This window comes from Pelodiscus sinensis, chromosome 23 (genome assembly GCF_049634645.1).
Source record: "Pelodiscus sinensis isolate JC-2024 chromosome 23, ASM4963464v1, whole genome shotgun sequence".
In the NCBI taxonomy this organism is placed as follows: Eukaryota; Metazoa; Chordata; order Testudines; family Trionychidae; genus Pelodiscus; species Pelodiscus sinensis.
The window spans coordinates 4,032,851-4,059,528 of NC_134733.1; the positions used below are offsets into that span (position 1 = coordinate 4,032,851).

The 26,678-nt window shown below is 72.6% G+C and overlaps 1 protein-coding gene across 19 annotated transcripts in view; it reads right to left on the reverse strand.

Annotated features, from left to right (window-relative positions):
• Nucleotides 1-26,678, reverse strand: part of HSPG2 (heparan sulfate proteoglycan 2) — a 145,454-nt gene that overhangs the window by 3,721 nt on the left and 115,055 nt on the right. For 11 of the 19 annotated variants that reach the window (XM_075906281.1, XM_075906277.1, XM_075906283.1 and 8 more), the window contains 34 exons: nt 26,412-26,563; nt 26,005-26,146; nt 25,704-25,855; nt 25,384-25,519; nt 24,772-24,923; nt 23,835-23,973; nt 22,621-22,772; nt 22,196-22,334; nt 21,827-21,970; nt 19,187-19,321; nt 18,495-18,676; nt 17,907-18,099; nt 16,744-16,923; nt 16,137-16,397; nt 15,096-15,273; nt 14,827-14,924; nt 14,387-14,653; nt 13,729-13,841; nt 12,572-12,719; nt 10,525-10,641; nt 10,297-10,314; nt 9,063-9,147; nt 7,709-7,853; nt 7,442-7,541; nt 7,236-7,345; nt 7,019-7,127; nt 5,771-5,869; nt 5,475-5,696; nt 5,011-5,255; nt 3,425-3,596; nt 3,183-3,305; nt 1,286-1,342; nt 1,051-1,126; nt 768-846 (listed from right to left, as the gene is read on the reverse strand). In XM_075906281.1, the coding sequence (XP_075762396.1) occupies nt 768-846; nt 1,051-1,126; nt 1,286-1,342; nt 3,183-3,305; nt 3,425-3,596; nt 5,011-5,255; nt 5,475-5,696; nt 5,771-5,869; nt 7,019-7,127; nt 7,236-7,345; nt 7,442-7,541; nt 7,709-7,853; nt 9,063-9,147; nt 10,297-10,314; nt 10,525-10,641; nt 12,572-12,719; nt 13,729-13,841; nt 14,387-14,653; nt 14,827-14,924; nt 15,096-15,273; nt 16,137-16,397; nt 16,744-16,923; nt 17,907-18,099; nt 18,495-18,676; nt 19,187-19,321; nt 21,827-21,970; nt 22,196-22,334; nt 22,621-22,772; nt 23,835-23,973; nt 24,772-24,923; nt 25,384-25,519; nt 25,704-25,855; nt 26,005-26,146; nt 26,412-26,563 (4,820 nt within the window). The remainder of the gene's footprint in view (nt 1-767; nt 847-1,050; nt 1,127-1,285; nt 1,343-3,182; nt 3,306-3,424; nt 3,597-5,010; nt 5,256-5,474; nt 5,697-5,770; nt 5,870-7,018; nt 7,128-7,235; nt 7,346-7,441; nt 7,542-7,708; nt 7,854-9,062; nt 9,148-10,296; nt 10,315-10,524; nt 10,642-12,571; nt 12,720-13,728; nt 13,842-14,386; nt 14,654-14,826; nt 14,925-15,095; nt 15,274-16,136; nt 16,398-16,743; nt 16,924-17,906; nt 18,100-18,494; nt 18,677-19,186; nt 19,322-21,826; nt 21,971-22,195; nt 22,335-22,620; nt 22,773-23,834; nt 23,974-24,771; nt 24,924-25,383; nt 25,520-25,703; nt 25,856-26,004; nt 26,147-26,411; nt 26,564-26,678) is intronic. The other 8 variants (XM_075906297.1, XM_075906290.1, XM_075906278.1 and 5 more) reach the window with 5 other exon arrangements.

Below are 26,678 nucleotides of genomic sequence, written 5' to 3' on the forward strand. Positions count from 1 at the left end.
TGCCCCCGCCTCCTGCGCCGGCCTGGCCCCCCGCAGCCCGGCGTCCCTCCCTGTGCCCCCGCCTCCTGCGCCGGCCTGGCCCCCCGCAGCCCGGCGTCCCTCCCTGTGCCCCCGCCTCCTGCGCCGGCCTGGCCCCCCCGCAGCCCGGCGTCCCTCCCTGTGCCCCCGCCCCCTGCGCCGGCCTGGCCCCCCCGCAGCCCGGCGTCCCTCCCTGTGCCCCCGCCTCCTGCGCCGGCCTGGCCCCCCGCAGCCCGGCGTCCCTCCCTGTGCCCCCGCCTCCTGCGCCGGCCTGGCCCCCCCGCAGCCCGGCTTCCCTCCCTGTGCCCCCGCCTCCTGCGCCGGCCTGGCTCCCCCGCAGCCCGGCGTCCCTCCCTGTGCCCCCGCCTCCTGCGCCGGCCTGGCCCCCCGCAGCCCGGCGTCCCTCCCTGTGCCCCCGCCTCCTGCGCCGGCCTGGCCCCCCCGCAGCCCGGCGTCCCTCCCTGTGCCCCCGCCTCCTGCGCCGGCCTGGCCCCCCCGCAGCCCGGCTTCCCTCCCTGTGCCCCCGCCTCCTGCGCCGGCCTGGCTCCCCCGCAGCCCGGCGTCCCTCCCTGTGCCCCCGCCTCCTGCGCCGGCCTGGCCCCCCGCAGCCCGGCGTCCCTCCCTGTGCCCCCGCCTCCTGCGCCGGCCTGGCCCCCCGCAGCCCGGCGTCCCTCCCTGTGCCCCCGCCTCCTGCGCCGGCCTGGCCCCCCCGCAGCCCGGCGTCCCTCCCTGTGCCCCCGCCGACTCACCGCGCCCTGCCAGAGCAGGAGGCCGTCGGGGGAGCGGGTGCGCACTTCCAGCTCGATGCTCTCTGGAGCTGCGGGGTGGCTGGCAGGAGAAGGCAGCAGCTGTCAGCCCGGGGACGCGGCGGGGAGCAGCCAGGCCCCGGGAGCCCCGTCCCTGGTGGGCTCAGCTGGAGGCTGTTCCCGGAGAACCCCCCCGCTCCCCGCCCCACCGGCGCACGCTGGGACCCGGCAGCGGGCGTGGGGGCAGGGGGCGATGCCCCTCCCCCGCACAGGCGGGCACACTCACCTGCGGGGCAGCACGTGGCGGGGCAGCGCCAGGTACCCGCCGTCCTGGAAGTAGGCTCCGTACTGGCCTGGGGCGTCTGCAGGGCGAGAGCGGGGATCAGCCAGCAGGGGGCACTGGGGCGCTCAGTCCCCCACCTGAGCCCGGGCGTCTGCGCCCCGCCCCCCTCCAGCCCCCCACTGGGCAGCGGCCCAGGAGCCCCGGGGTGCCAAGGTGCCGAGTGAAGCGGGTACCGTACCGTTCCCCCCGCTGCCCTCCAGGCTCCACTCATGGTCCAGCGGCGCCAGGCCCGAGCCTGCGTGGGGCAGAGACCGACACGGGGGTTACGGCCGCGGGGCCAGGCGAGGGCCCGGGGCCAGGCCCCCCCGCTGCACCGAGTGCCCCCGCTTCCCAGGCTGCGTGAGAGAGCAACTGCCCCCGCCCTGCACCAGCACGCGCTGCCCCCGCCCCTCCTGCAGCGCACGCTGCCCCCCCTCCTGCCCCTCCCAGCACGCGCTGCCCCCCCTCCTGCCCCTCCCAGCACGCGCTGCCCCCCCTCCTGCCCCTCCCAGCACACGCTGCCCCCCCCTCCTGCCCCTCCCAGCACATGCTGCCCCCCCTCCTGCCCCTCCCAGCACGCGCTGCCCCCGCCCCTCCTGCAGCGCACGCTGCCCCCCCCTCCTGCCCCTCCCAGCACGCGCTGCCCCCGCCCCTCCTGCAGCGCACGCTGCCCCCCTCCTGCCCCTCCCAGCACGCGCTGCCCCCGCCCCTCCTGCAGCGCACGCTGCCCCCCCCTGCCCCTCCCAGCACGCGCTGCCCCCGCCCCTCCTGCAGCGCACGCTGCCCCCCTCCTGCCCCTCCCAGCACGCGCTGCCCCCGCCCCTCCTGCAGCGCACGCTGCCCCCCCTCCTGCCCCTCCCAGCACGCGCTGCCCCCGCCCCTCCTGCAGCGCACGCTGCCCCCCCCTGCCCCTCCCAGCACGCGCTGCCCCCGCCCCTCCTGCAGCGCACGCTGCCCCCCGCCCAGCATGCATTGCCCCTCCTCCTGCCCCTCCCAGCACACGCTGCCCCCCCGCCCAGCATGCATTGCCCCTCCTCCTGCCCCTCCCAGCACACGCTGCCCCCCCGCCCAGCATGCATTGCCCCTCCTCCTGCCCCTCCCAGCACACGCTGCCCCCGCCCAGCATGCATTGCCCCTCCTCCTGCCCCTCCCAGCACACGCTGCCCCCCCGCCCAGCATGCATTGCCCCTCCTCCTGCCCCTCCCAGCACACGCTGCCCCCCGCCCAGCATGCATTGCCCCTCCTCCTGCCCCTCCCAGCACACGCTGCCCCCCGCCCAGCATGCATTGCCCCTCCTCCTGCCCCTCCCAGCACACGCTGCCCCCCCGCCCAGCATGCATTGCCCCTCCTCCTGCCCCTCCTGCAGCGCACGCTGCCCCCCCGCCCAGCATGCATTGCCCCTCCTCCTGCCCCTCCCAGCACACGCTGCCCCCCCGCCCAGCATGCATTGCCCCTCCTCCTGCCCCTCCCAGCACACGCTGCCCCCCGCCCAGCATGCATTGCCCCTCCTCCTGCCCCCCTCCCAGCACACGCTGCCCCCGCCCAGCATGCATTGCCCCTCCTCCTGCCCCTCCTGCAGCGCACGCTGCCCCCCCGCCCAGCATGCATTGCCCCCCCTCCTGCCCCTCCTGCAGCGCACGCTGCCCCCCGCCCAGCATGCATTGCCCCTCCTCCTGCCCCTCCCAGCACGCGCTGCCCCCCGCCCAGCATGCATTGCCCCCCCTCCTGCCCCTCCCAGCACACGCTGCCCCCCGCCCAGCATGCATTGCCCCCCCTCCTGCCCCTCCCAGCACACGCTGCCCCCCCGCCCAGCATGCATTGCCCCTCCTCCTGCCCCTCCCAGCACGCGCTGCCCCCCGCCCAGCATGCATTGCCCCTCCTCCTGCCCCTCCCAGCACACGCTGCCCCCCCGCCCAGCATGCATTGCCCCTCCTCCTGCCCCTCCTGCAGCGCACGCTGCCCCCCGCCCAGCATGCGTTGCCCCTCCTCCTGCCCCTCCTGCAGCGCACGCTGCCCCCCGCCCAGCATGCATTGCCCCTCCTCCTGCCCCTCCCAGCACGCGCTGCCCCTCCCCCGCCCCATGCTGGGGCTCGTACCCTGCTCGCAGTAGGCCCCCGAGAAGCCGGGCGGGCAGAGGCACCGCGTCTCCTTGCACGTCCCCCCGTTGAGACAGGCCTTCCCGAGCAGGCAGGGGTCCTCGGCGAGCTCACAGCGCGCGCCTGCGGGGAGACGGCGGGAGTCGTGGGCACAGCCCTCCCCCACCCCACGGCCGGGCCCCAGGGCCGGGCCCCAGAGCAGCATGCCCAGGGGCTGCCCCCGCCCCGCCCCGCACGCCCACCTTGGAAGCCAGGGCGGCACAGGCACTGGAACTGGTGCTGGCTGGTGGGCTGGCAGGTGGCGCCGTGCAGGCAGGGCCGGCGGGCACAGGGCGAGCTGCCCTGGCACTGCCCGATGGCCCGGCTGCCCAGGAAGCTGTAGGGGAGGTCGACCTTCTTCCCGTTGATCCACACCTGGGAGGGGAGCAGACGTCGCACGCACCCCGGCAGCGCACCGAGCCCGCGAGCCAGGCTGCCCTGGGCTCGCTCAGAGCCGGACCTGGCCCCAGGCCGCCGCAGGGAGGGCTTCACCGGCCCCCTGGGCTGCCAGGCCTGGTGTCCGTCCACCACCGCCAGAGCCCCAGAACCCAGGGACTGGCTCCCCGCCTGCCCGCTCGCCCGCCGGGCCCCTCCCTCCCAGGACTGGGGAGTCCAGGCCCCTCCCTTCCAGGACGGAGGAGTCCAGGCTCCTCCCTCCCAGGGTGGGGGAAGGGACCCGGAAGTCCAGGCCCCTCCCTCCCAGGGCGGGGGAAGGGACCGGGGAGTCTAGGCCCCTCCCTCCCAGGACTGGGGAGTCCAGGCTCCTCCCTCCCAGGGTGGGGGAAGGGACCCGGAAGTCCAGGCCCCTCCCTCCCAGGGCGGGGGAAGGGACCGGGGAGTCTAGGCCCCTCCCTCCCAGGACTGGGGAGTCCAGGCTCCTCCCTCCCAGGGTGGGGGAAGGGACCCGGAAGTCCAGGCCCCTCCCTCCCAGGGCGGGGGAAGGGACCGGGGAGTCTAGGCCCCTCCCTCCCAGGACTGGGGAGTCCAGGCTCCTCCCTCCCAGGGTGGGGGAAGGGACCCGGAAGTCCAGGCCCCTCCCTCCCAGGGCGGGGGAAGGGACCGGGGAGTCTAGGCCCCTCCCTCCCAGGACTGGGGAGTCCAGGCTCCTCCCTCCCAGGGTGGGGGAAGGGACCCGGAAGTCCAGGCCCCTCCCTCCCAGGGCGGGGGAAGGGACCGGGGAGTCTAGGCCCCTCCCTCCCAGGACTGGGGAGTCCAGGCTCCTCCCTCCCAGGGTGGGGGAAGGGACCCGGAAGTCCAGGCCCCTCCCTCCCAGGGCGGGGGAAGGGACCGGGGAGTCTAGGCCCCTCCCTCCCAGGACCGGGGAGTCCAGGCCCCTCCCTCCCAGGGCGGGGGAAGGGATGGGGGAGTCCAGGCCCCTCCCTCCCAGGGCGGGGGAGTCCAGGCCCCTCCCTCCCAGGGCGGGGGAAGGGATGGGGGAGTCCAGGCCCCTCCCTCCCAGGACTGGGGAGTCCAGGCCCCTCCCTCCCAGGGCGGGGGAAGGGATGGGGGAGTCCAGGCCCCTCCCTCCCAGGGCGGGGGAGTCCAGGCCCCTCCCTCCCAGGGCGGGGGAAGGGACGGGGGAGTCCAGGCCCCTCCCTCCCAGGACCGGGGAGTCCCGGCCCCTCCCTCCCAGGGCGGGGGAAGGGACGGGGGAGTCCAGGCCCCTCCCTCCCAGGGTCGGGGGAGGGACGGAGGGACGGGGGAGTCCAGGCCCCTCCCTCCCAGGGCGGGGGAGTCCTGGCTGGCAGTGCTCTGATCTGCCCCTGGCGGGCGGGAGCAGGCCCCTCACCTCGGCGATGCAGCCGTGGAAGCTGGCGTTGAGGCCGGGCGCCGCGGGCAGCGGGACGGGTGGGTCCACCCCGCCCAGGTACAGGGGCGTGCGGAGGTTGAGGCCCTGGCTCTTGCCCGGGGAGGATCTCTTCACCGGCCGGCTGCCGCCCACCTGCAGGGCGCCGTCCTTGTTGAGCCGCTCCGCCGAGACGCGGTGCCACTGGCCCAGGGCCAGGGGCTCCGTGCTCCGGAGCACGGCCGTGCCTGCAAGAGACGAGAGCGGCTCGCTGCCTGGCTCCAGGCGTGCCCAGGCAGGGCGGCTCGGAGCCCTGAGCCCCGCACGGAGGCTGCCGGGTGCCGGAGCCAGGCCAGAGGCCCTGCCGAGCCCGGGCGGGGTGGGCTTGGGGGCAGCTGCGGCGGCCTCCCTCCCCCACTGGCCGGCGCGGCAGAGGCCCGGAGCCGGGGCGGAGGGAGGGCCGGTACCTGAGCCCAGCTCGTAGCGGAACTCCAGGTGCCCGGCGGCCATGGCGAGCGAGACGAAGTCCTGCACGGGGGCGCCCGAGCCCCCGGAGAAGAGGACGAGGCCCTCGGGGGCCAGGGGCCGGAACTCGGCGTCGATGCGCAGCTCGTGGTGGATGTTGGTGAGGGGCGGGTAGGCGATGAAGGAGTCGCCCCCGTTGAAGTACGGGGTGGTCGCCATGACGCCTGCGGCGAGGAGGGGGGGAGGTTACTCACCCCGTCCCGCCAGGCCCGTCCCGCCGGCCCCAGCCCCCACTCACCTTCCCGGCAGGTCTCCCCCGACTTGCCCAGGTGGCAGCGGCAGTGGTAGCCCTGCCCGTCGGCGCGGTTGATGCAGGTGGCGTCCGGGCCGCAGGCCTCTGGGGGAGACAGGCACAAGCGGGCTCAGCGCCAGGCCACACAGGGCAGGCTGGGGGCTCCCGGGGCGGGGCGCAGGCAGGGGAGCCCCGGCTCTGGCCAGCTCGGAAGCTCAGGGCCTCTCCCAGCTGCTTCTCCGGGGGATTGTGGGATGGGGGGGGGGCTGCTGGGAGCCCTGATCCCATGGCCCTGGCAAAGCTCCTGGGAGCCAAAGGTAGTGACAGCACCCCCTTGCTGCGCCGCTATGGGGCAGTGCTCTAGCTGTGGGGATGCAGGACCCCTTGCTGCGCTGCCATAGGACAGTGCTGGAGCTGGGGGTCCTGGCTAAGGTGCTCTGGGGCAGAGCCAGAGCTATGGGGGCCCTGGCCAGGGTGCTGTGGGGCAGAGCCGGAGCTCTGGGGGAGGGCCCTGGCCGGGGTGGAGAGCCGGAGCTATGGGGGGGGCCCTGGCCGGGGTGGAGAGCCGGAGCTGTGGGGGGGCCCTGGCCGGGGTGGGGAGCCGGAGCTATGGGGAGGCCCTGGCCGGGGTGGAGAGCCGGAGCTGTGGGGGGGCCCTGGGCAGGGTGGGGAGCCGGAGCTGTGGGGGGGCCCTGGCCGGGGTGGAGAGCCGGAGCTGTGGGGGGGCCCTGGCCGGGGTGGGGAGCCGGAGCTGTGGGGGGGGCCCTGGCCGGGGTGGGGAGCCGGAGCTGGGGGCCCTGGCCGGGGTGGAGAGCCGGAGCTGTGGGGGGGCCCTGGCCGGGGTGGAGAGCCGGAGCTGTGGGGGGGCCCTGGCCAGGGTGGGGAGCCGGAGCTGGGGGCCCTGGCCGGGGTGGAGAGCCGGAGCTGTGGGGGGGCCCTGGCCGGGGTGGGGAGCCGGAGCTGGGGGCCCTGGCCGGGGTGGAGAGCCGGAGCTGTGGGGGGGCCCTGGCCGGGGTGGAGAGCCGGAGCTGTGGGGAGGCCCTGGCCGGGGTGGGGAGCCGGAGCCGGGGGCCCTGGCCAGGGTGGGGAGCCGGAGCTGGGGGCCCTGGCTGGGGTGGGGAGCCGGAGCTGGGGGCCCTGGCCGGGGTGGGGAGCCGGAGCTGGGGGCCCTGGCTGGGGTGGGGAGCCGGAGCTGGGGGCCCTGGCCGGGGTGGGGAGCCGGAGCCGGGGGCCCTGGCCGGAGCCGGGCAGTACCTGGGTGGCAGTGCATGGCCCGCGAGTGCTCGCAGTTGCTGCCCGTGAAGCCCTGCGGGCAGACACACACGTAGCTGCTGCTCTCCGAGTCCCTGCAGACGCCGCCGTTCTGGGGGAGCAAGCGGGGTTAGCTGGGCAGAGGAGGCAGAGCCCCCGGGCCGAGCCTGGGGCTCTCGGGGCGGCCCAGGGAAGCCAGCCTGCCTCCGCAGCGAGTTACCTGACAAGGCCGGTCCCGGCAGGTGGGGCAGCTGGAGATGCCGCGAGCCCTCAAGTCCACATCCTTAAAGACGACCTCCCGGCCCTGGATCAGCAGCTGGCGCACGCAGCCTGGGGAGCAAGGGGGCAGGGCAGTCAGGCGGGAAGGAGCCCTGTGGGCGGTGGGGCCCGGGATCCCGGGGCGCCCGCCGGGCTGCACGCACTCACCCACAAAGCCGCTGCTGAGGCCGGATTTGGAGACAGCCGCGTAGTCGGGGTAGCCGCCCAGGTACAGCTCCTCGTTCAGATCCAGCCCCTGGAATTTCCCCTGGGGGCGCACAATGGGGCAGGCGGGTCAGGCTTGTGCGTCGTTGGGCAGCTCGCGCCAGCAGGCCCCCTCTCCGTGCTGAGCTGGCCCCGGCCTGGCGCCTCTGCAGGGCCCGAGCCAGCCTGGCACCGCCAGGGCCCCGGCCAGCTGCAGGGAGCGTGTCTTACCTGGGACGTGCCGTTGACAGGAGGGTGGCTGTCCAGCGCCAGGGAGCCCTGGGTGAGGTTCCGGTACAGCCGCACCGTGTGGAACTCCCCAAGGCGGAGCGGTGCCGGGTGCCGGATCGTGGCCATGCCCGAGCCGGCGTCAAACCTGCAAGACCAAGCCTGCTGGAGACAGGGCAGGCAGGGAGCAGCCCCCTCCCACTCCGGGCACTGTGCAGGGCTTAAGGGTACATACAACTTAAGGGCTCGGCTGCAGGCTGTCACGTTACTGGATTTTAAGGGGAGCAGCCAGGTCACTGCTGCACCCATGGGGGGGGGTGTCCCAAAGTGTACACAAAGGGGGCCATGTGAGGTGTCAAACAAAAGCTCACCTGCTACTGAGTCTGTAGATGCTATTCATGTAATTGTGTAATGTCTGTGTGTGGAGTTATACACATGGACTCTGTGTGGACGCTGGAAACCTCTGTCTGTGGTTGAGCAATGGGCGAGGAACGCTCAGCCAATGGATACGCTCCAGGGACAATGGGTCTCTAAAAGCCAGACACACACCTGGCCACTGACCATGTGACCCTCTCCAGCTTGGAAGAGACCAGGGATGGATATAAAATTCCATGTGGCAGGCTCCAGTTTTTGTCTTCAGTTTTGCTCCAAATCCCAGATGCAGCCTTGCAGGGAACAACGAGCCGGAAAGAACCGTGGACCCATCCTGACATAGGCTGTTCACCAGAGACTTTTAAGATAGCAGGTATAACATCTCTGCTAGAGCCTGTGTCGAGAGCTGGGAGATTCGATGCATGTAACGTGTGATACTTTAACAACCTTCCTCTCAGGCTTTTCTTTCTTTTGATAATAAACCTTTAGAGTTTAGATTCTAAAGTCTTGGCTCAGCGTGATTTGTGGGTAAGATCCAGCGTGTACATTGACCTGGGGCCTGTGGCTGGTTTCTTGGGACGGGAAGAACCCGTCTGGGGTAGGTGAGATTGGGTTCTAGAACCCCTCACCTGTGTGCAGGCCTGGGGCTCACTGGGGCACAGGCAGCGCTGGTGTGTCTGAGGGGATTTGCTTGTGAGGCTTCTGACGGGCCAGGCTGGCAGCTGGAGCGCTCGGTGGGACTGGTTTGTGGCCCGTTTGGGAGGGTCTCCAGTCTGGGGCTGTAAGGAGCCCCGAGTTTGAGCAATTCGCCCTGAGCGGTGCCCAGACCCGGCCCGGTCCGTCACAGGCTCAGCAGGGCCGGGATTTCAGCGCTGCCAGCGCGCACCCCTCTGGATGGGCACTGGGCCCCACCTGCACCGGGCAGGCCGTGGCCCCGTTCGCTCGCGGCCTGGATCCCGCAGGGCCTGGCCACGCCGGGTCTCACCTGAATTCGGGGCGGCCGCCCACCAGGCCGAAGGACACGAAGTCGGCGCCGGTGCTCTTCTGCTGCCCGTTGTACAGCAGCATCCCTGCCGAAAGCACAGAGCGGCTGAGCGGGGGTGAGACGGCGCGTCGGGGGCGCCTGTGACTCAGCCGGCCGTAGAGTAGGAGGACGATCGGTTCTCAGGACACCGCGCAGAACAGCTCAGGGCCCCGGAGCAGACAGCCTCCCTCCTCCCTCCCACCCGGCCCTTTAACCCCTTCCTGCCTCAGTCTCCTCTCCTCATGCTACGCAGCCGACTGACTGCACTTCCCGGCACTACCCCCCAGCCTGCTGAAAGTCCAGCCCAGGTCCCTTGCCCCCCGGCCCTCAGACTTGGCGCGAGTCGCTGGGAATCACACGTCACACAACACAGCCAGGCAGGGACACCGGATTGCAAAAGCAGAGAGCCCCCCCACCACGTCACAGGGGCCGGGAGCCACACCCCAGCCAGCAAACAGCAGGGCGGGGGGCACGGCCAGAAGCCCCCGCCCCAGCTCAGCACCAGCTGCCGGAGAGGCTGAGGCCGGAGCGACTGCAGCAGGCTGGGTCCCAGAGCGCAGCAGAGAGAGGGCCGGGCCGGGCCGGGGCAGCCCGGCCTGCTCGCCCTGGGTGGATGGAGACTGGGCCATGTCTGCCCTCGGCAGCCACACGCCAAGCCCCCGCGTGCCGCCCTGACAGCAGCGCTGCGGCGCCGTGGGCTGGGCGGGCCCGAGCCAGCAGAGGAGGGGGGTGCAGGGACGGGGTGGGGGACCCCTGGGTTTCCATGCCCAGCCAGGGAGCTCACGAAGGGCAGGGAGACCGAGCCCAGGAGCAAGGGAAAGCGCAGCCCAGGGCCCCATCGGCATCAGCTCCCTGCCCTCCTTCCACGCCCGCTGGGTGCCCGGGGCAGGGAGGGCCAGCTACCCAGGGCTCCAGCCCTTCAGTCCCTGGCAGTAGTAGGCTCTTATCTCGGGCGGCTAGGCCACGGGGGTTTCCATAGCGACTCAGCCCGTCCTCCAGCCCTCTGCCCCAAGCCGCCGGCGCTTGGCTGCCCGCCTGCGAGGGGAGCTGGGGGCGCGTGGCTGGCGGGAGTTAGACGCGTGGGCGCAGAGGGCCTGGCTGAGCCACGCGGGTTTAGCCAGGCAGGTTTAGTGCCCCCGGGGGCGTGGTCCCCGCCCCACGGCTGTCACAGGGCAGCAGGCAGGTGCAGACTTACCGGAGTAGAGAATGAGAGCTGGAGGGGAGGGGAGGGGCAGAAGGAGGCGCAGGAGGGAGGCAAGAGAGGGGCGAGGCGGAGAAAGGGAGGAGAAAGAGAAAGGTGAGTGAAGGGGCCGCTGCGGGGCGGGAGGAGGCGGAGAAGGACCTGCCTGGGAGCAGACGCCCCTCGCCTCCCCCACTGCCCGGGCTGGCTGCAGGCCGGCGGCGCCCAGCGGAGGCGACTCACCGTCAGCGGTGTCCGGCCGGAAGGTGATCTGGATCTCAAACTGCTTGTAGGCGTCCTTGATGGTGGGCAAGGCGAGGAAGGTGGGAGGGTCCTGGGTGAAGTACGGCACCAGCCGCTCTGGAACGCGGGACGAGGGACAGCGCGTCAGCACCGCTGGAGCAGCCACGGCCATGCAGGGCGGCCACGCCCCGACCACGCGGGCCAGACTGGAGCCTTGCCAATGCCCACGGGCTGCTCCAGACACAAGAGTTTGGGGAGGGGGCCTGGGACCCTGTCCTGCCAGACCAGAGACTGACACGGACTGGAGCCATCACCTGGGGGTCTGGAAATGGCTCCTGCCTGACCCCGGGCAGCCAGTTGCCAGGTCTCCCATGGGGCAGCAGGGCTCCTCGGGCAGCCCCTGGCACCGCAGGGCCAGGAACCGGCCGGCTGGGAACGCCCTGCAGGCGGGGCGGGGCCGGGAACCGGCCGGCTGGGAACGCCCTGCAGGCGGGGCGGGGCGGGAACCGGCCGGCTGGGAACGCCCTGCAGGCGGGGCGGGGCCGGGAACCGGCCGGCTGGGAACGCCCTGCAGGCGGGGCGGGGGCGGGAACCGGCCGGCTGGGAACGCCCTGCAGGCGGGGCGGGGGCGGGAACCGGCCGGCTGGGAACGCCCTGCAGGCGGGGCGGGGCAGGAACCGGCCGGCTGGGAACGCCCTGCAGGCGGGGCGGGGGCGGGAACCGGCCGGCTGGGAACGCCCTGCAGGCGGGGCGGGGGCGGGAACCGGCCGGCTGGGAACGCCCTGCAGGCGGGGCGGGGCAGGAACCGGCCGGCTGGGAACGCCCTGCAGGTGGGGCGGGGGCGGGAACCGGCCGGCTGGGAACGCCCTGCAGGCGGGGCGGGGGCGGGAACCGGCCGGCTGGGAATGCCCTGCAGGCGGGGCGGGGGCGGGAACCGGCCGGCTGGGAACGCCCTGCAGGTGGGGCGGGGCAGGAACCGGCCGGCTGGGAACGCCCTGCAGGTGGGGCGGGGGCGGGAACCGGCCGGCTGGGAACGCCCTGCAGGTGGGGCGGGGGCGGGAACCGGCCGGCTGGGAACGCCCTGCAGGCTGGGCGGGGGCGGGAACCGGCCGGCTGGGAACGCCCTGCAGGCGGGGCGGGGGCAGGAACCGGCCGGCTGGGAACGCCCTGCAGGCGGGGCGGGGCAGGAACCGGCCGGCTGGGAACGCCCTGCAGGCGGGGCGGGGGCAGGAACCGGCCGGCTGGGAACGCCCTGCAGGCGGGGCGGGGCAGGAACCGGCCGGCTGGGAACGCCCTGCAGGCGGGGCGGGGCAGGAACCGGCCGGCTGGGAACGCCCTGCAGGCGGGGCGGGGGCGGGAACCGGCCGGCTGGGAACGCCCTGCAGGCGAGGCGGGGGCAGGAACCGGCCGGCTGGGAACGCCCTGCAGGCGAGGCGGGGGCAGGAACCGGCCGGCTGGGAACGCCCTGCAGGCGGGGCGGGGGCAGGAACCGGCCGGCTGGGAACGCCCTGCAGGCGGGGCGGGGGCGGGAACCGGCCGGCTGGGAACGCCCTGCAGGCGAGGCGGGGCAGGAACCGGCCGGCTGGGAACGCCCTGCAGGCGGGGCGGGGGCGGGAACCGGCCGGCTGGGAACGCCCTGCAGGCGAGGCGGGGCAGGAACCGGCCGGCTGGGAACGCCCTGCAGGCGGGGGCGGGAACCGGCCAGGCCGGGCTGGGAACGCCCTGCAGGTGGGGCGGGGGCAGGAACCGGCCAGGCCGGGCTGGGAATGCCCTGCAGGTGGGGCGGGTTCCTCCTAGGGCAGGCGAGTGCCTCGCTGGGTCAGAGCGCCCCGCTGGCTGCCCAGAGGCCCAGGGGTAGCTCCCTCAGGGCTCCCAGGAACGGGCTCAGCCGAGGGGGCCCCGCTCAGGTCAGGGTGGGGGCTGTGCCGTGGATGCCAGGGCAGGGCCCAGCCTGGGGCGGGGGGACCCGTCTCCTTGCCCCCAGGACTCCGTCTCGCGGCGCCGGCGGTAACGGGGGCACGGGCAGTGCCAGCAGCCCCGCGCGCACCTCGCACTTTGAGCATGGAGAAGGCCGTGGCCTTGCCCTGCCGGTTGGTCGCCGAGCAGACGTAGATCCCGGCGTGCTCGGGCTTCACGGAGGGAATGGTCAGGACGTCGTTCTCCGGGAGAACGTCTCTGGGGAGGTCTCCTTCCAGCTGCAACCAGACGCCAGGTCAGGACACCCCTCCGTCGCCTCCCCCACCCCCACCGACCCACCCTTCCCATCCCGCCCATCCAGAACCCCAGACCCACCAATCCCGCCCCCTACTGACCCACCCATCAGCTCATCTGTGTCTCTCTGTCATCCATCCCTCCACTCATCATGGACTGGTCACCCCTCCATATTCAATGTGCCCCACCCCTGTCTGTGGTCGCTGACTCTGAACCCCCTGCCACGGGAGACCTCTCACAGCAGGGGTACTCAGGCCCCGGAGGAATTGGGCAGGAGGAATTGCCCAGGGCTGGAGGGCTGGGGGGAAGGAACCGCCCAGGGCTGGAGGACTGGGGGGGGAAGGAACCGCCCAGGGCTGGGGGGGCAGGAACCGGCCAGGGCTGGAGGGCTGGGGGGCAGGAACCGCCCAGGGTTGGAGGGCTGGGGGGCAGGAACCGCCTAGGGCTGGGGAGCTGGGGGGGCAGGAACTGCCCAGGGCTGGAGGGCTGGGGGGCAGGAACCGCCTAGGGCTGTAGGGCTGGGGGGGCAGGAACTGCCCAGGGCTGGAGGACTGGGGGGGGAAGGAACCGCCCAGGGCTGGAGGGCTGGGGGGCAGGAACCGCCCAGGGCTGGAGGGCTGGGGGGCAGGAACCACCCAGGGCTGGAGGGGCAGGAACCGCCCAGGGCTGGAGGGCTGGGGGGGCAGGAACCACCCAGGGCTGGAGGGGCAGGAACCGCCCAGGGCCGGAGGGGCAGGAACCACCCAGGGCTGGAGGGGCAGGAACCGCCCAGGGCTGGAGAGCTGGGGGGGCAGGAACCACCCAGGGCTGGAGGGGCAGGAACCGCCCAGGGCTGGAGAGCTGGGGGGGCAGGAACCGCCCAGGGCTGGAGGGCTGGGGGGGGCAGGAACCGCCCAGGGCTGGGGGGCTGGGGGCAGGAACCGCCCAGGGCTGGAGGGCAGGGGGGGCAGGAACCGCCCAGGGCTGGGGGCATTCCCTAGAGATCAGAGTTACCTTGGTCCACGTGATCTCCGGGATGGGGAAGCCCGACGCCAGGCACGGGAAAACCGCCCTCGACCCCATGACGACCTCCCTGACCTCGGGCGGAGCCGCGATCTGGGGGACGGCTGCCGGGAGGGAAGACAGGTCACTCGTCCAGGTGTAACAAACCCACCCAATAGTCCGGCAGCACTTTGTAGACCGACCAAAGGTGGGCGGGATCCCGAGTGTCCGTGGGCACCGCCCCCTTCCTCAGACGGCCGGGGTGCCGGACACCCAGACCCAAGAATGAATAAGGGAAGGGGGGGGAGGGGGAGAAGGAAAATAAATGGAAGGGGAGGAAGAAAAAAAGCCAGGGAGTAGAGACGCTGGGGGGGGGGGGGGTGTGAGTCCGTAACAGGACAGACTCCAAACCAAGGAGCCGTCTGGCAGCACCTCCGGGAGGCGGGTGGAGCCGTTAGTTTGCACTCGGGAAGGAAGATGCTCAAGCCCAGATGCTCCGCGGACGTCAGGACCCCGGCAGCGTCGCTGGCTGGCGGGTACCGTGTGAGCCGCCCGCTAGCGATCCACACCACAGGCAGGAGAACTGAGCTTTGAACGGAGCGAAGCTCCAACCCTCTGTGTATTCGGCCTGCGGCAGTGGCCGGGAACAGGCCGGGGAGCGGGCACTTACACTGCACGTGCAGGATGAGGTTGGACTGCACGGTGCCCGCGTCGTTGGTGACGGTGCAGCGGTACTGCCCCGCGTCCGACTGCTCCACCCGCTCGATCTTCACCGTCCCGCCGCTGACGAGCACCCCGGGGCGGAGGCGGCTGCCCACCCTGCTCCAGGCGATGTGGGCCCTGGGGTCCCCGACAGCCAGGCACTCGAACTCCACCGCCGCGCCCGCCAGCACCGTCTGCACCGCCGTGCGCACGTTGATCATCACCGTGGGCAGCGCTGGGGGCAGGGGGCAGAGGTGAGCGGCTGGGAGGGGGGCGTGTGCGGCGCTCCTGGGGCCAGGCCCGCACACAGCCCTGCCGGACGCTGCGCCGGGGGGCTAGTGAGGAGGCAATGGCAGCTCAGTCCTGCTCTGCTCACAGGGGCCATGTTCTCCCCCCCGTGCCGCTTACCCCGGATCTCCAGTCTGGCGCTGTCCTGGGCCTGCCCGGAGGGGCTGCTCACCCGGCAGGTGTAAACCCCCTCGCACCCGCGATCCAAGTTCTGGATCCTGCAGCCAAACAGCCGAGAGATGGACTGAGTCCCAGGCTCCCCTTTGCCCCGGCGGTGCTGGCCCTGGGCCTGGCACCCCAGAAACAGCGGCTGAGCTCGGAGCCCGCCGGGCAGGAGTCTGAGCGCTGCCGTGGGGGCTGAGGCGTGGGATGGACCCGCCCCTCCTTACCGCAGCACCCCGTTCCGCACGCTGTGGCTGGGGGGCAGCTCCCCGCCCTCCCGGAGCCACTCGAGCCGCGCCCGGGCGTCGCCGGAGACGGAGCAGGTGAACTCGGCCGTGCCGCCCACGCCCTTCACGTCTGTCCGGGGGCTGACTCGCACGGTCGGGGGGCCGCCGGGGGCCGATCCTATGGGGGGCAGAGGCGCAAAGTGCTAGCTCCAGCCAGCCAATCCCGTCCCGGGGGGCTGCCCACATGGAGACAGGGCGAGATGGGGCCCCTCCCGGCAGACCTGCCCCCTCCAGCCTGAGCCTTGGGCACCCAAGCCATAGCTCCTGTCTGCTGGAGTCCACCAGGCCCCCGCCCTCGCCAATGGGGCTGGCAGCAGCCTTCCCTGCCCACTGGGCCAGCCCCCGCCCTCTCCCTGCTGGGCCAGCCCCTCCCTGCCCCGCCCTCTCCCCGCTGGGACAGCCCCCGCCCCCTCCCCGCTGGGACAGCCCCCGCCCCCTCTCCGCCCCCTCCCCACTGGGACAGCCCTGCCCCTCTCCCTGCCCCCTCCCCATCCCCGCTGGGCCAGCCCCACCCCTCTCCCCAACCCCTGCCCACTGGGCCAGCCTCCACCCCTTCCCCGCTGGGACAGCCCCTCCCCACCCCTCGCCCTCCCCGCTAGGCTAGCCCCGCCCCTCTCCCCGCCCCCTCCCCGTTGGGACAGCCCTGCCCCACCCCCTCCCCATCCCCGCTAGGCTAGCCCCGCCCCTCTCCCCGCTGGGCCAGCCCCACCCCTCTCCCCACCCCCCGCCCCGCTGGGCCAGCCCAAACTCCACCCCCGCCCCCTCCCACTCCCTCTCAACCCCCATGGGGCTGGCATCACCGACTCTTAATGGGCCCAGAGCAGCCCTGCCACCTCCCTCTCACCGCGACCCCCCCACCTGTCCGGGACCCCCCCTCCAGCTTCCCCAGGACCCACCCACTGTCACCCTGCTCCTCTGCCCTGGCAGGCGCATCGCCCCCACGGCCAGTGCCGGCCGGCCTGTGCCCTGCCCCAGACTCACCCTGGACGCGGACCTGGGCCAGGGCCTCTGCCGATCCCACCCTGTTGCTGACCAGGCAGCGGTAGGTGCCCGAGTCCTCGGGGGCAGCCGGGCTGATGTGCAGGGTGGCCTGGCGCTGGGCGGCCCGCTCGGGCAGGCTGCCGTTGGCCTTGCTCCACTGGTAGCGCAGGGGCGGCGTGCCATGGGCCAGGCACTGCAGCTGCACCGCCTCGCCCGCCTGCACTGCCACCCGCTCCGGCAGGCTGGTGGCGTAGGGAGGGGCTGGGGGCAGAGGGGGGGCATTAGCGGAGCCGCTCGGCGCTGCCTGCAGCGGGGCTGCTCCCCGGGGGCCCCAGGACGCCCCACCCAGCCAGGAACCCCCCGGGCCCGGGGCCATGGCACCCGGTGGTGGCACCAGCTCCCCGGGGACGGGCAGGGGGCCCAGGGTGTGGCCAGGGCAGGCCAGAGGACGGGGCTGAGCGGGTTCAAAGAGCCTCCCGCTTCCCGGCCCCACCTTGCCCAGGCAGGGGGCTGCCGGGGCAAGGGGGGGCCCAGGTGAGTCTCCCGGAGCAGGAGGGGAAGGGGCCCAAGGTCTGTGGTCTCCCCCCTGCCCCCCACGGGGCCTTACTCTCCACGTCCAGTGCCACGAAGGCCTCGGCGAAGCCGGCCGCGTTGCTGGCGTTGCAGATGTACTGGCCCGAGTCCTGCTGGGCCACGTGGGGGATGAGCAGCGTGTTGTTCACCACCTGGTGCTGCCAGGGCAGGGGGGCGCGCAGCTTGGACCACTGGATGGCGGGGGGCGGGTCGCCTGCGGGACACAGACAGTCGGGGGCCGGCCTGGCGGGCGCAGGGCGGAGCCCGAGGGGAGCACTAGCCAGCTAAGGCCTGGGCACTGGCCAGACGCCCGGAGGCAGCGCCTCCTCTCAGCGCCACGGCGCGGCTCCTGGGGACAGCGGCCTGGCAGAGAGCTCCGGTAGGACGGGCCTGAGCGCAGCAGCACGGGGCAAACCGCACGTCAGGGATCACTGGAAAAGGGATGCAAGTGAAGGGCAGGGATGGGCACAGGCGACGGGAGGGACCACGTGATGGTTCCGTGGTCTGTTCACACCCTCGGCGGCACCCGGCACTGGTCACCGGGCAGACAGGACGCTGGGCTGGACGGGCCTTTGCTCTGACCCGCTCTGGCCGTTATAAGCACGTAAGGACGGAGAAGATCTTACTGCCTCTATCCATCGCCACGACGCCAGACGTGCCCACCCCATCTCAACAAAGATCTCTTGGCATTGGAAAAGGGGATATGACAGTGGTCTGTACAATCAGGGCTGGCGCGGAAAAAGTGAATAAGGAAAAGTTCTTCACTTGTTCCCACAATATAAGATCTCGGGGGTCCGCCAATGAAATGAACCGGCAGCAGGTTTAAAAAAAGAAAAGGGAGTTTTTCTTCACACGGCGCATCGTCAACCTGTGGAACTCCTTGCCTGAGGAGGTTGTGAGGACCAGGACTGTAACAGGGCTCATGAAAGAGCTGGAGGTTAGGTCCAGCAATGGCTACTAGGGACAGTGTCCCTGGCCTCTGTCTGTCAGGGCTGATAATGGGCGACGGGACGGATCCCTTGATGGTTCCCTCCTGCGGTTCAGTCCCTCTGGGCCCTGGCCCGTGGGCACAGGACACTGGGCTGGATGGACCTTTGCTCTGGCCAGGTCTGGCCGTTCTTAGGTTCCCCATCCCTGCGTGGGGCTCTGGCTGCTGCCCCGCTCTGCCCGAGGCCAGCGGCCGTGCCTGGCAGGTACCTGTGGCAGAGCACCGGAGGGTGGCGGTTTCTCCAGCTCTCACTGTCAGCGTCGGTTTCACGGTGACCTCAGGGGCGCCGGGCTTTCTGTGGGCAGCTTCCACGCTCACCTCCACCTGGACCTGCGCGGAGCCGACGGCGTTCTGGGCCAGGCAGACGTAGGTGCCGGCGTCCTCGGGCGCGGCTGCCGAGATCTGGGGGCAGAGACACGGCTTGGGGCAGCCCGAGGGTGGTGACGGAGCCACAGCCCCTCTCGCCTCCCCGGGGCTGAGCCCCAGGGCCTACGTTGGCCCCACGAGGGCGCCCAGCACCGCGCACGCAGCCTGCCGGAGAGCCCCACCGCACCGCAGGCAGCCGCCGCTCCCGCGCCCACCAGGCCGGGGCAGGATTGAGGGGCACTGAGTGGGGCCAGGCGGGAGCCAGAGAGAACCCCGGGGCTGGCTGGGCCTGCAGCTGCGGGCCCGTCCCGTCCCCATGCGATCCAGGCCGACGGCGCAGGGACTGGCAGAGGCGGCTCCTCCGCCCCCCGGCGCCGCCGTGGGTGGATCCGGCCCCAGGCCAAGCCTGCCCCAGCCCCAGCCCAGCTCACCCGCAGCACCGCTTGACTCTCCAGGGGCAGCAAGGTCTGGTGCTCGATCTTCTGCCGCGCGCCCACGCGGCTCCAGCGAACCAGCGGGCGAGGGTCGCCCATGCCGAGGCAATCCAGGCTGATGGACTTGCCCTCCGTCACCACCACGGGGCCCTTGGGCATCACCGACACGGTGGGCGAGCCTGGGAGGGGACGGGGGGTAAGAGCACAAGCGCCCAGGCAGAGCTGCCTGAGATCGGCAGGGAGCAGCGGGGAGGCCCCCGGCAGACAGCAGGAGCAGGAGCCTTCTTGGAGCGGCTGGGCAGGGGGGAGCCCACAGGGGTGGCCAGCACCCAGCGCCGTGTGCTCGCCGGTCTGGGGGCTTTGGGATAGCTGGGCATCGGGGGGGGGGGGGGAGTGACAAAGTCATGAAATCCGGGCTGGGGGGTTGGGGGGATTAAACCTGCCCTTCCCCAGCCTCCCAATGGGCTCCCCAGCTTCTTCAGGGACAGCCCCAGGCTCTGCCGACTCCAGGGCAAGAGGCCAGGGGTGGCCCGAGCGCACCTGCACCCTCCCTTCCAGAGCAGGGCCCTTGCCCCAGGGCAGCAGCTGGGGGTGGCCCCCGCCGCGGGGGCAGGGCAGCGAGGTGGCCGGTGGGACACAATGACCCTGCGGGGGCTGGGCACCGTCCCCCCCTGCTCACGGCCTCTCACCTTGCACCATGAGGTTCACCACGCTGTTGGCCACCCCGTAGCGGTTGGAGGCCACGCAGCGATAGGCCCCCTGGTTGCTGGGCCGCGCCCGGGTGATGGCGATCACGGAGCCGTTGGGGCTGATCTTCACATTGTCTGTGGGGCACAGACAGCTCAGCTTAGCGCCCCCTGCTGGGAGTGCAAGGCCCAGCGCGCCACCCCCGACACGGCCACAGCGCCCCCTGCTGGGAGTGCAAAGCCCAGCGCGCCACCCCCTGACACGCCCACAGCGCCCCCTGCTGGGAGCGCAAAGCCCAGCGCGCCACCCCCTGACACGCCCACAGCGCCCCCCGCTGGGAGTGCAAAGCCCAGCGCGCCACCCCCTGACACGCCCACAGCGCCCCCTGCTGGGAGTGCAAAGCCCAGCGCGCCACCCCCTGACACGCCCACAGCGCCCCCTGCTGGGAGTGCAAAGCCCAGCGCGCCACCCCCTGACACGCCCACAGCGCCCCCTGCTGGGAGTGCAAAGCCCAGCGCGCCACCCCCTGACACGCCCACAGCGCCCCCTGCTGGGAGCGCAAGGCCCAGCGCGCCACCCCCTGACACGCCCACAGCGCCCCCTGCTGGGAGTGCAAAGCCCAGCGCGCCACCCCCTGACACGCCCACAGCGCCCCCTGCTGGGAGTGCAAGGCCCAGCACGCCACCCCGACACGCCCACAGCGCCCCCTGCTGGGAGCGCAAGGCCCAGCGCGCCACCCCCTGACACGCCCACAGCGCCCCCTGCTGGGAGTGCAAAGCCCAGCGCGCCACCCCCTGACACGCCCACAGCGCCCCCCGCTGGGAGCGCAAGGCCCAGCGCGCCACCCCCTGACACGCCCACAGCGCCCCCCGCTGGGAGTGCAAAGCCCAGCGCGCCACCCCCTGACATGCCCACAGCGCCCCCTGCTTGGAGTGCAAAGCCCAGCGCGCCACCCCCTGACACGCCCACAGCGCCCCCTGCTGGGAGTGCAAAGCCCAGCGCGCCACCCCGACACGCCCACAGCGCCCCCTGCTGGGAGTGCAAGGCCCAGCGCGCCACCCCCTGACACGCCCACAGCGCCCCCTGCTGGGAGTGCAAAGCCCAGCGCGCCACCCCCTGACACGCCCACAGCGCCCCCTGCTGGTAGCGCAAAGCCCAGCGCGCCACCCCCTGACACGCCCACAGCGCCCCCTGCTGGGAGCGCAAAGCCCAGCGCGCCACCCCCTGACACGCCCACAGCGCCCCCTGCTGGGAGTGCAAAGCCCAGCGCGCCACCCCCTGACACGCCCACAGCGCCCCCTGCTGGGAGCGCAAGGCCCAGCGCGCCACCCCCTGACACGCCCACAGCGCCCCCTGCTGGGAGTGCAAAGCCCAGCGCGCCACCCCCTGACACGCCCACAGCGCCCCCTGCTGGGAGCGCAAGGCCCAGCACGCCACCCCCTGACACGCCCACAGCGCCCCCTGCTGGGAGTGCAAAGCCCAGCGCGCCACCCCCTGACACGCCCACAGCGCCCCCTGCTGGGAGTGCAAAGCCCAGCGCGCCACCCCGACACGCCCACAGCGCCCCCTGCTGGGAGTGCAAGGCCCAGCACGCCACCCCCTGACACGCCCACAGCGCCCCCTGCTGGGAGTGCAAAGCCCAGCGCGCCACCCCCTGACACGCCCACAGCGCCCCCTGCTGGGAGTGCAAAGCCCAGCGCGCCACCCCCTGACACGCCCACAGCGCCCCCTGCTGGGAGTGCAAAGCCCAGCGCGCCACCCCCTGACACGCCCACAGCGCCCCCTGCTGGGAGTGCAAAGCCCAGCGCGCCACCCCGACACGCCCACAGCGCCCCCTGCTGGGAGTGCAAGGCCCAGCACGCCACCCCCTGACACGCCCACAGCGCCCCCTGCTGGGAGTGCAAAGCCCAGCGCGCCACCCCCTGACACGCCCACAGCGCCCCCTGCTGGGAGTGCAAAGCCCAGCGCGCCACCCCCTGACACGCCCACAGCGCCCCCTGCTGGGAGCGCAAGGCCCAGCGCGCCACCCCCTGACACGCCCACAGCGCCCCCTGCTGGGAGCGCAAAGCCCAGCGCGCCACCCCCTGACACGCCCACAGCGCCCCCCGCTGGGAGTGCAAAGCCCAGCGCGCCACCCCCTGACACGCCCACAGCGCCCCCTGCTGGGAGCGCAAGGCCCAGCGCGCCACCCCCTGACACGCCCACAGCGCCCCCTGCTGGGAGCGCAAGGCCCAGCGCGCCACCCCCTGACACGCCCACAGCGCCCCCTGCTGGGAGTGGCCAGGGCCAGAGCAGCTGGGAGCCCCTACAGCAGCTCCTCTTTGCACAGGTTGGGCTGAGCCGCCCCCAGGCTGTTTGCTCTCACTCTCATGCGAGCCCAGGAGCCAGGCCCCTGACTGGAGCAGGGAGCTGGTAGCCCTGGCCCAGGAGAATGGGGGCTGCTTCCCTCCTGCCCCGATCTGCAGCGCTCCAGGCCCCCCGGAAGCAGCACGGTGCAGTGGAGAGGGACAGGAGACCAGGGGCTGTGGGGTCAGGGAGCAGGCCTGGTGCTCATGGGAGCTGGGGAGAAGGGGGGGCAGGGAGAGGGCCAGGGGGGCACTGGGCCCAGGGCTATCGGATGGGTGAGGGGCCCTGGGCACTACCTTGCAGCTGCTGCTTTGGCGCCATCTTCCAGGTGATGTTGATGGGCCGGGCGCCGTCGTGCACGCGGCACCTGAAGGCGGCGTCCTCGCCCTGGCGCACGGCGGTGCTGTGCGGCTCGATGGAGATGATGGGGCTCTGCAGACCTGCCAGGTGGGGAAGGGCAGCGGGTGAAGCCACAGGGGCAGGAGCCCAGGGAGCCAGCGGCTGGGGCTCTCTCTGACCTGGGGCCACGGCATCGGCCAGGGCTGGCTGCCGGGAGAGCGAGAGCGGCCGCACCGTGGCCCGTGGAGTCACCGCGCCTGCCGAGAGCCGGTCTGGGTCCGGGGGCCCGAGGTACGGCACTGGCCCAGGCGGCCAGGCAGACTTACGGTAGGAGGAGCTGGTGCCGGGGGAGACGCTCACAGTGATGGAGGCCTCGCGGGGGCCGGCGCCGGTGCTGACGCGGCAGATGTACTCCCCCGAGTCGGCCGCCGAGACCTGAACCAGCCGCAGGCGGGAGCCGGAGACCTGGCGGGGAACGGAGCCGGCGGTTGGCGAGAACGGGCCGCAGCCTGGTCCCACTGCTGCCAGCCATGTGGGCCCCGACCCCATGCAGCTCCCAGGCCAGGCCTGCCCCCCGCACCGGCTCAGCCCTGGGCCTCGCTCTGAGTGCTCCCTCCACCCTGGGCACTGGCTGCCAGGCCAGACAGATCCGGTCACCCCCCTGCCCCAGCTCTGTGGGGCTGAGGCAGCAGCTCCCTCCACCCCCCGGGACAGAGACAGAAAGTGCCCCATGGCTCCGGACTTCTCCTACCTGGTGGCCCTCCGGCAGGGCGCCCCCCCGCTTGTACCACGTGACCGCGGCGGGCGCCTGGCCCGCGACGAGGCAGCTCAGGTCCAGGGTCTGTCCCTCGGCGACGGAGGGGGAGGAGGACTCGATGCGGACGGGGGGCACCGCGCCCGAGGCTGGAGGAGGCCGGGGGGGTCAGAGCTGGAGGAGATGCCCTCACACACCACCTCCCAGAGCGGCTGGCCCCTCCCCACAGCTCCCTTGGCTGGGGCCCATGTTGAGGCCTGGGGCAGGCAGCTTAGAAGAGCCGCAAGCAAGGGGCTTCCAGCCCCTCCCCTGGGAGCTGTCTGCAGCCCCAGGAGCCCTGGCTCAGAAAGACCCGCAGCCCTGGGGCAGGCAGTGGGGTGCACCCCACAAGCAAGGGAGAGAGCGAGGCAGCCACGGCCCCTGCTCCGGGCTCCAGCGGGGCTCCCAGTCACGTGCCGGGGCGGGGTCCCTGCACCACCACATGAGAACAGAGTCCCCGGCTCTCGCGCCGTCCCCTCCAGCCCCTGCGAGCTTTGCCGACGTCACTGACACTGGCTCAGCCCCCGGGGCTGGTCGCGTTGGGGTTCCTCTGGTCCTGCAGCCCCGTAGCAGCAAGAACAGGCTCCACCAGCCAGCAGAATAGGGAGGGCTTATTGCGTCTCCCGGATACAGCCCGGCACAGATGTGATGTGTCTACAGGAGTCTGGGCCAGGATGTCTCAGACCCCTAGATTCCAGTCCCCTCCTTAGACTGGTTCCTGCATGATTCCAGCTCCAGATTGCTCCTTCCCCCAACACTCGCTTTCTCTCACTGCCCTCAACCGGTCAGACCGGTTGGGTCTTAGGCAACCCACCTGCTGGGCTGTGCTCCGGACACCGGCCAGTAGGGGTCACCTACAGCCCACAGCCCAAGCATAGCGACCAGCAAGGTACTGACACTACATCACACCAGGCCCTTCTGAAAGTGGGGAAACTGAGGCTTGCCCAAGGGCCATGTCGCTAATCTGTGGCAGAGGCAGGATTCAAGCCCGTGCATGCCTGGCTCTGAATGCCCCAGCGGACAGACACGGCCGCGCAGGGGCAGGGGCTGGGAGGGAGTTGGCCCGGGAGTTCCCTCAGCCCACCTGCCTGTAGCCAGCCTGGCAGGGTTTGGTCCCAGAGCAGCGGCTACCCCCGCCGGTCCCAGAGCACTGCCCAGCCCCGCAGACTCACGGTGGGATGGGCTGGCGCCGTCCTCGATGGTGACGACAAGAACGGCCTCCTGGGTGCCGGCGCCGGTGCTGACGCGGCAGACGTACTCGCCCGAGTCGGCCGCCGACACCCGGGGGATGCGCAGGCGGGAGCCGGAGACCTGGGGGGAGGGGCCGTGACAGAGATCGCGGGGCCAGAAGGGGCACCGGGATGGCGGCCTGGACAGCCCAGGGCCGGCGCCTGCCCCGGCAGAGCTCCCAGCGCCCGGGAGCCCCTGCTCAGCTGTCCCAGTGGTGTGACGCGCACCCCGTCCCCCTCACGGCCTGGCCCCAGCCCCCAGCCGCCGGGCCGGGCCAGGCCGAGGAGCCGGTACAAAGCCCTGGTTTCCGTGTCAATAGCTCCAGGCTGGGCCTGCTCCCCCCGCACCGTCCTGTCCCAAGCTCCCGGGATCTCGCTGCACTTCAGCCCTTCAGCCCTTTGTGGGCACCACAGCTGGCCCCAGAAGCGGCCCCCCCGGGCCACGCGCTGCGGTGAAATAGCCACGCTGCGCCCACGCGAGATCCCCCGCGGATGCCCCCAGGTCACACCCGCTCCGACGGCCCCTGGGCGCGCGGACAGCTGGTAATCCGCCACGACCCCCCGTCTGTCAGTCCCTGCTCCCCAGGGCTCCTGCCTCCTTTGGGACACGTTCCCCTGGAGCCGATTGTGGGCGCCCGTTTGCCACGTGACTCTGGGTCACTGGCCTGTCCTCACGGCTCAGCCTGCCCCGATCTGCAAACGGGGGGCTGCTGGGACCTCCGGGGTGGGGCACGGTGGCATCTGCTGCTTCCCTACGCTGCCCGGAGCCAGAGCGACTCAGTCGCTTGTCTCCTCACTCCCCAGAAGCCCCTCGCCGGCTCCCGGCCCGGGAGCTCCAGAGACCCCCTCCCAGCTCGGCCCAGCCCGGTGGCTGCCGTACCTGGTGGCTGGCGGGCAGGGCGCCCCCCCGCTTGTACCACGTGAACGAGGTGGGCACTTGGCCCGTGACGAGGCAGCTCAGGTCCAGGGTCTGCCCCTCGGCGAGGGAGGACGAGGAGGACTCGATGCGGACGGGGGGCACCGCGCCCGAGGCTGGAAGTCGACAGGAGGGTTACGCCGGGGGCACGAGCAAGGCAGGATCACCCCCCTCCCCAGGCAGCGCCCGGCTCCCACGGACTCCGCCCTCGCCCCAGGACGCAGCCAGCACAGCCTTCTCCGCGGCCCCTCCGCGTGCCGTGCCTCCCAGGCCCCAGGGACCCCGCCCCACGTGGCTAAGGCAGCCCAGGCCGGGCTCTGGGTCCTCCCACAATGCACTGGGTTAGCAAGCAGGATCCCAACAGCAGCCCTGGCCCCGCCCCACCACACCGGGATCTCCAACCCCCCCGGGCACCAGGCCTGGCCACCCCCAGGTGCCCGGATCCTGAGCCCATCTCAGCAGAGGTCTCCATGGCGATGGGCAGGGTGCAATCGGGGCCCCCAGTGCGCCCCCAGGAGTCTCCGCCCCTAGCACTGAGACCCAAGCACCCCAGCCCTGCCCCCCGCCCAGACGTACGGTAGGAGCCGGCGCTGCGGGGGATGGTGACGATGACGGAGGTCTCCTGGGGGCCAGTGCCGGTGCTGACGCGGCAGACGTACTCGCCCGAGTCGGCCGCTGAGACCTGGGGGATGCGGAGGCGGGAGCCGGAGACCTGGGGGGGAGAGGACAGAGCGGGGGCAGGGGCTGAGGGGGGCAGCGCAGGCCAGGCGGGGGGCTGGGCTCCTTGGGATAGCCAGGCCTGCCTGCAGGAAAAGCCCTGTGAAGGCTGGCACGGGCAGACCCCAGCCCCTGGAGACACCTTGGCCTTTCAATTCCCGGCCGCTGTGAGCTGGTACCTGGCTACTGGCCGGCAGGGCGCCCCCCCGCCGGGACCATGTGACGCGGGGCTGCGCCTGGCCGGCGACCATGCAGTTCAGGTCCAAGGTGTGTCCCTCGGCGATGGAGGCGGAGGAGGTCTCGATCCTCACCGGGGGGGTGACGCCCAGAGCTGGGAGAGGCCGGGGAGCAGAGCTCAGCCATGGCCAAGGACTCGGCTGCCCTGCCGAGCCAGGATCAGCCCAGGCCGGGACACCGGGCAGCTCCCGGCCCAGCGCCCCGCCCCGCCCCGCCCCGCCCCACAGCCCCACCCAGACTCACAGTAGGAGGAGGAGCCGGCGCTGCCCTGGATGGTGACGATGAGCGAGGTCTCCTGGGGGCCGGCGCTGGTGCTGACGCGGCAGACGTACTCGCCCGAGTCGGCCGCCGACACCTGGGGGATGCGCAGGCGGGAGCCGGAGACCTGGCGGGCGGCGCAGAGAAAGGGGCCATGAGCCGAGGGAGCGCACGAGGGCCGGCGTGGCCAGGGGGCCCTCCCCTCCCTTCACCCTTCGGCTCTGGGACACCCCGCCCCCCTCCCCGGGCTCGGGCTGTGTGGTGGGCCTGGCTGGTTTCTGGGGCTCTCCTGGCTCCCGTCTTCTCACGGTATGGCCAGCCCCCGTCGCCGCCCCCGCTGCCCCAGTCGGAGGAGACTAGACCCCTCCCTGCCTGGCCCCCGGGTCGCCTACCTGGTGCCTGGCCGGCAGGGTGCCCCCGCGCTTGTGCCACATGACGCGGGGCTGCGCCTGGCCCGCCACGAGGCAGTTCAGCTCCAGGGTCTGTCCCTCGGGGAAGGAGGACGAGGAGGACTCGATGCTCACTGGCGGGGTGACGCCGGTGGCTGGGGGGGTCAAGGCAGAAGTTGAACTGGGGGCTCCCTCTCCATCCCAGGACGGCTGAGCAGAGCCGGGGGGCAGTTTGCCCAGGGCAGGGGCCGGCCCTGCCCCACAGCAAGC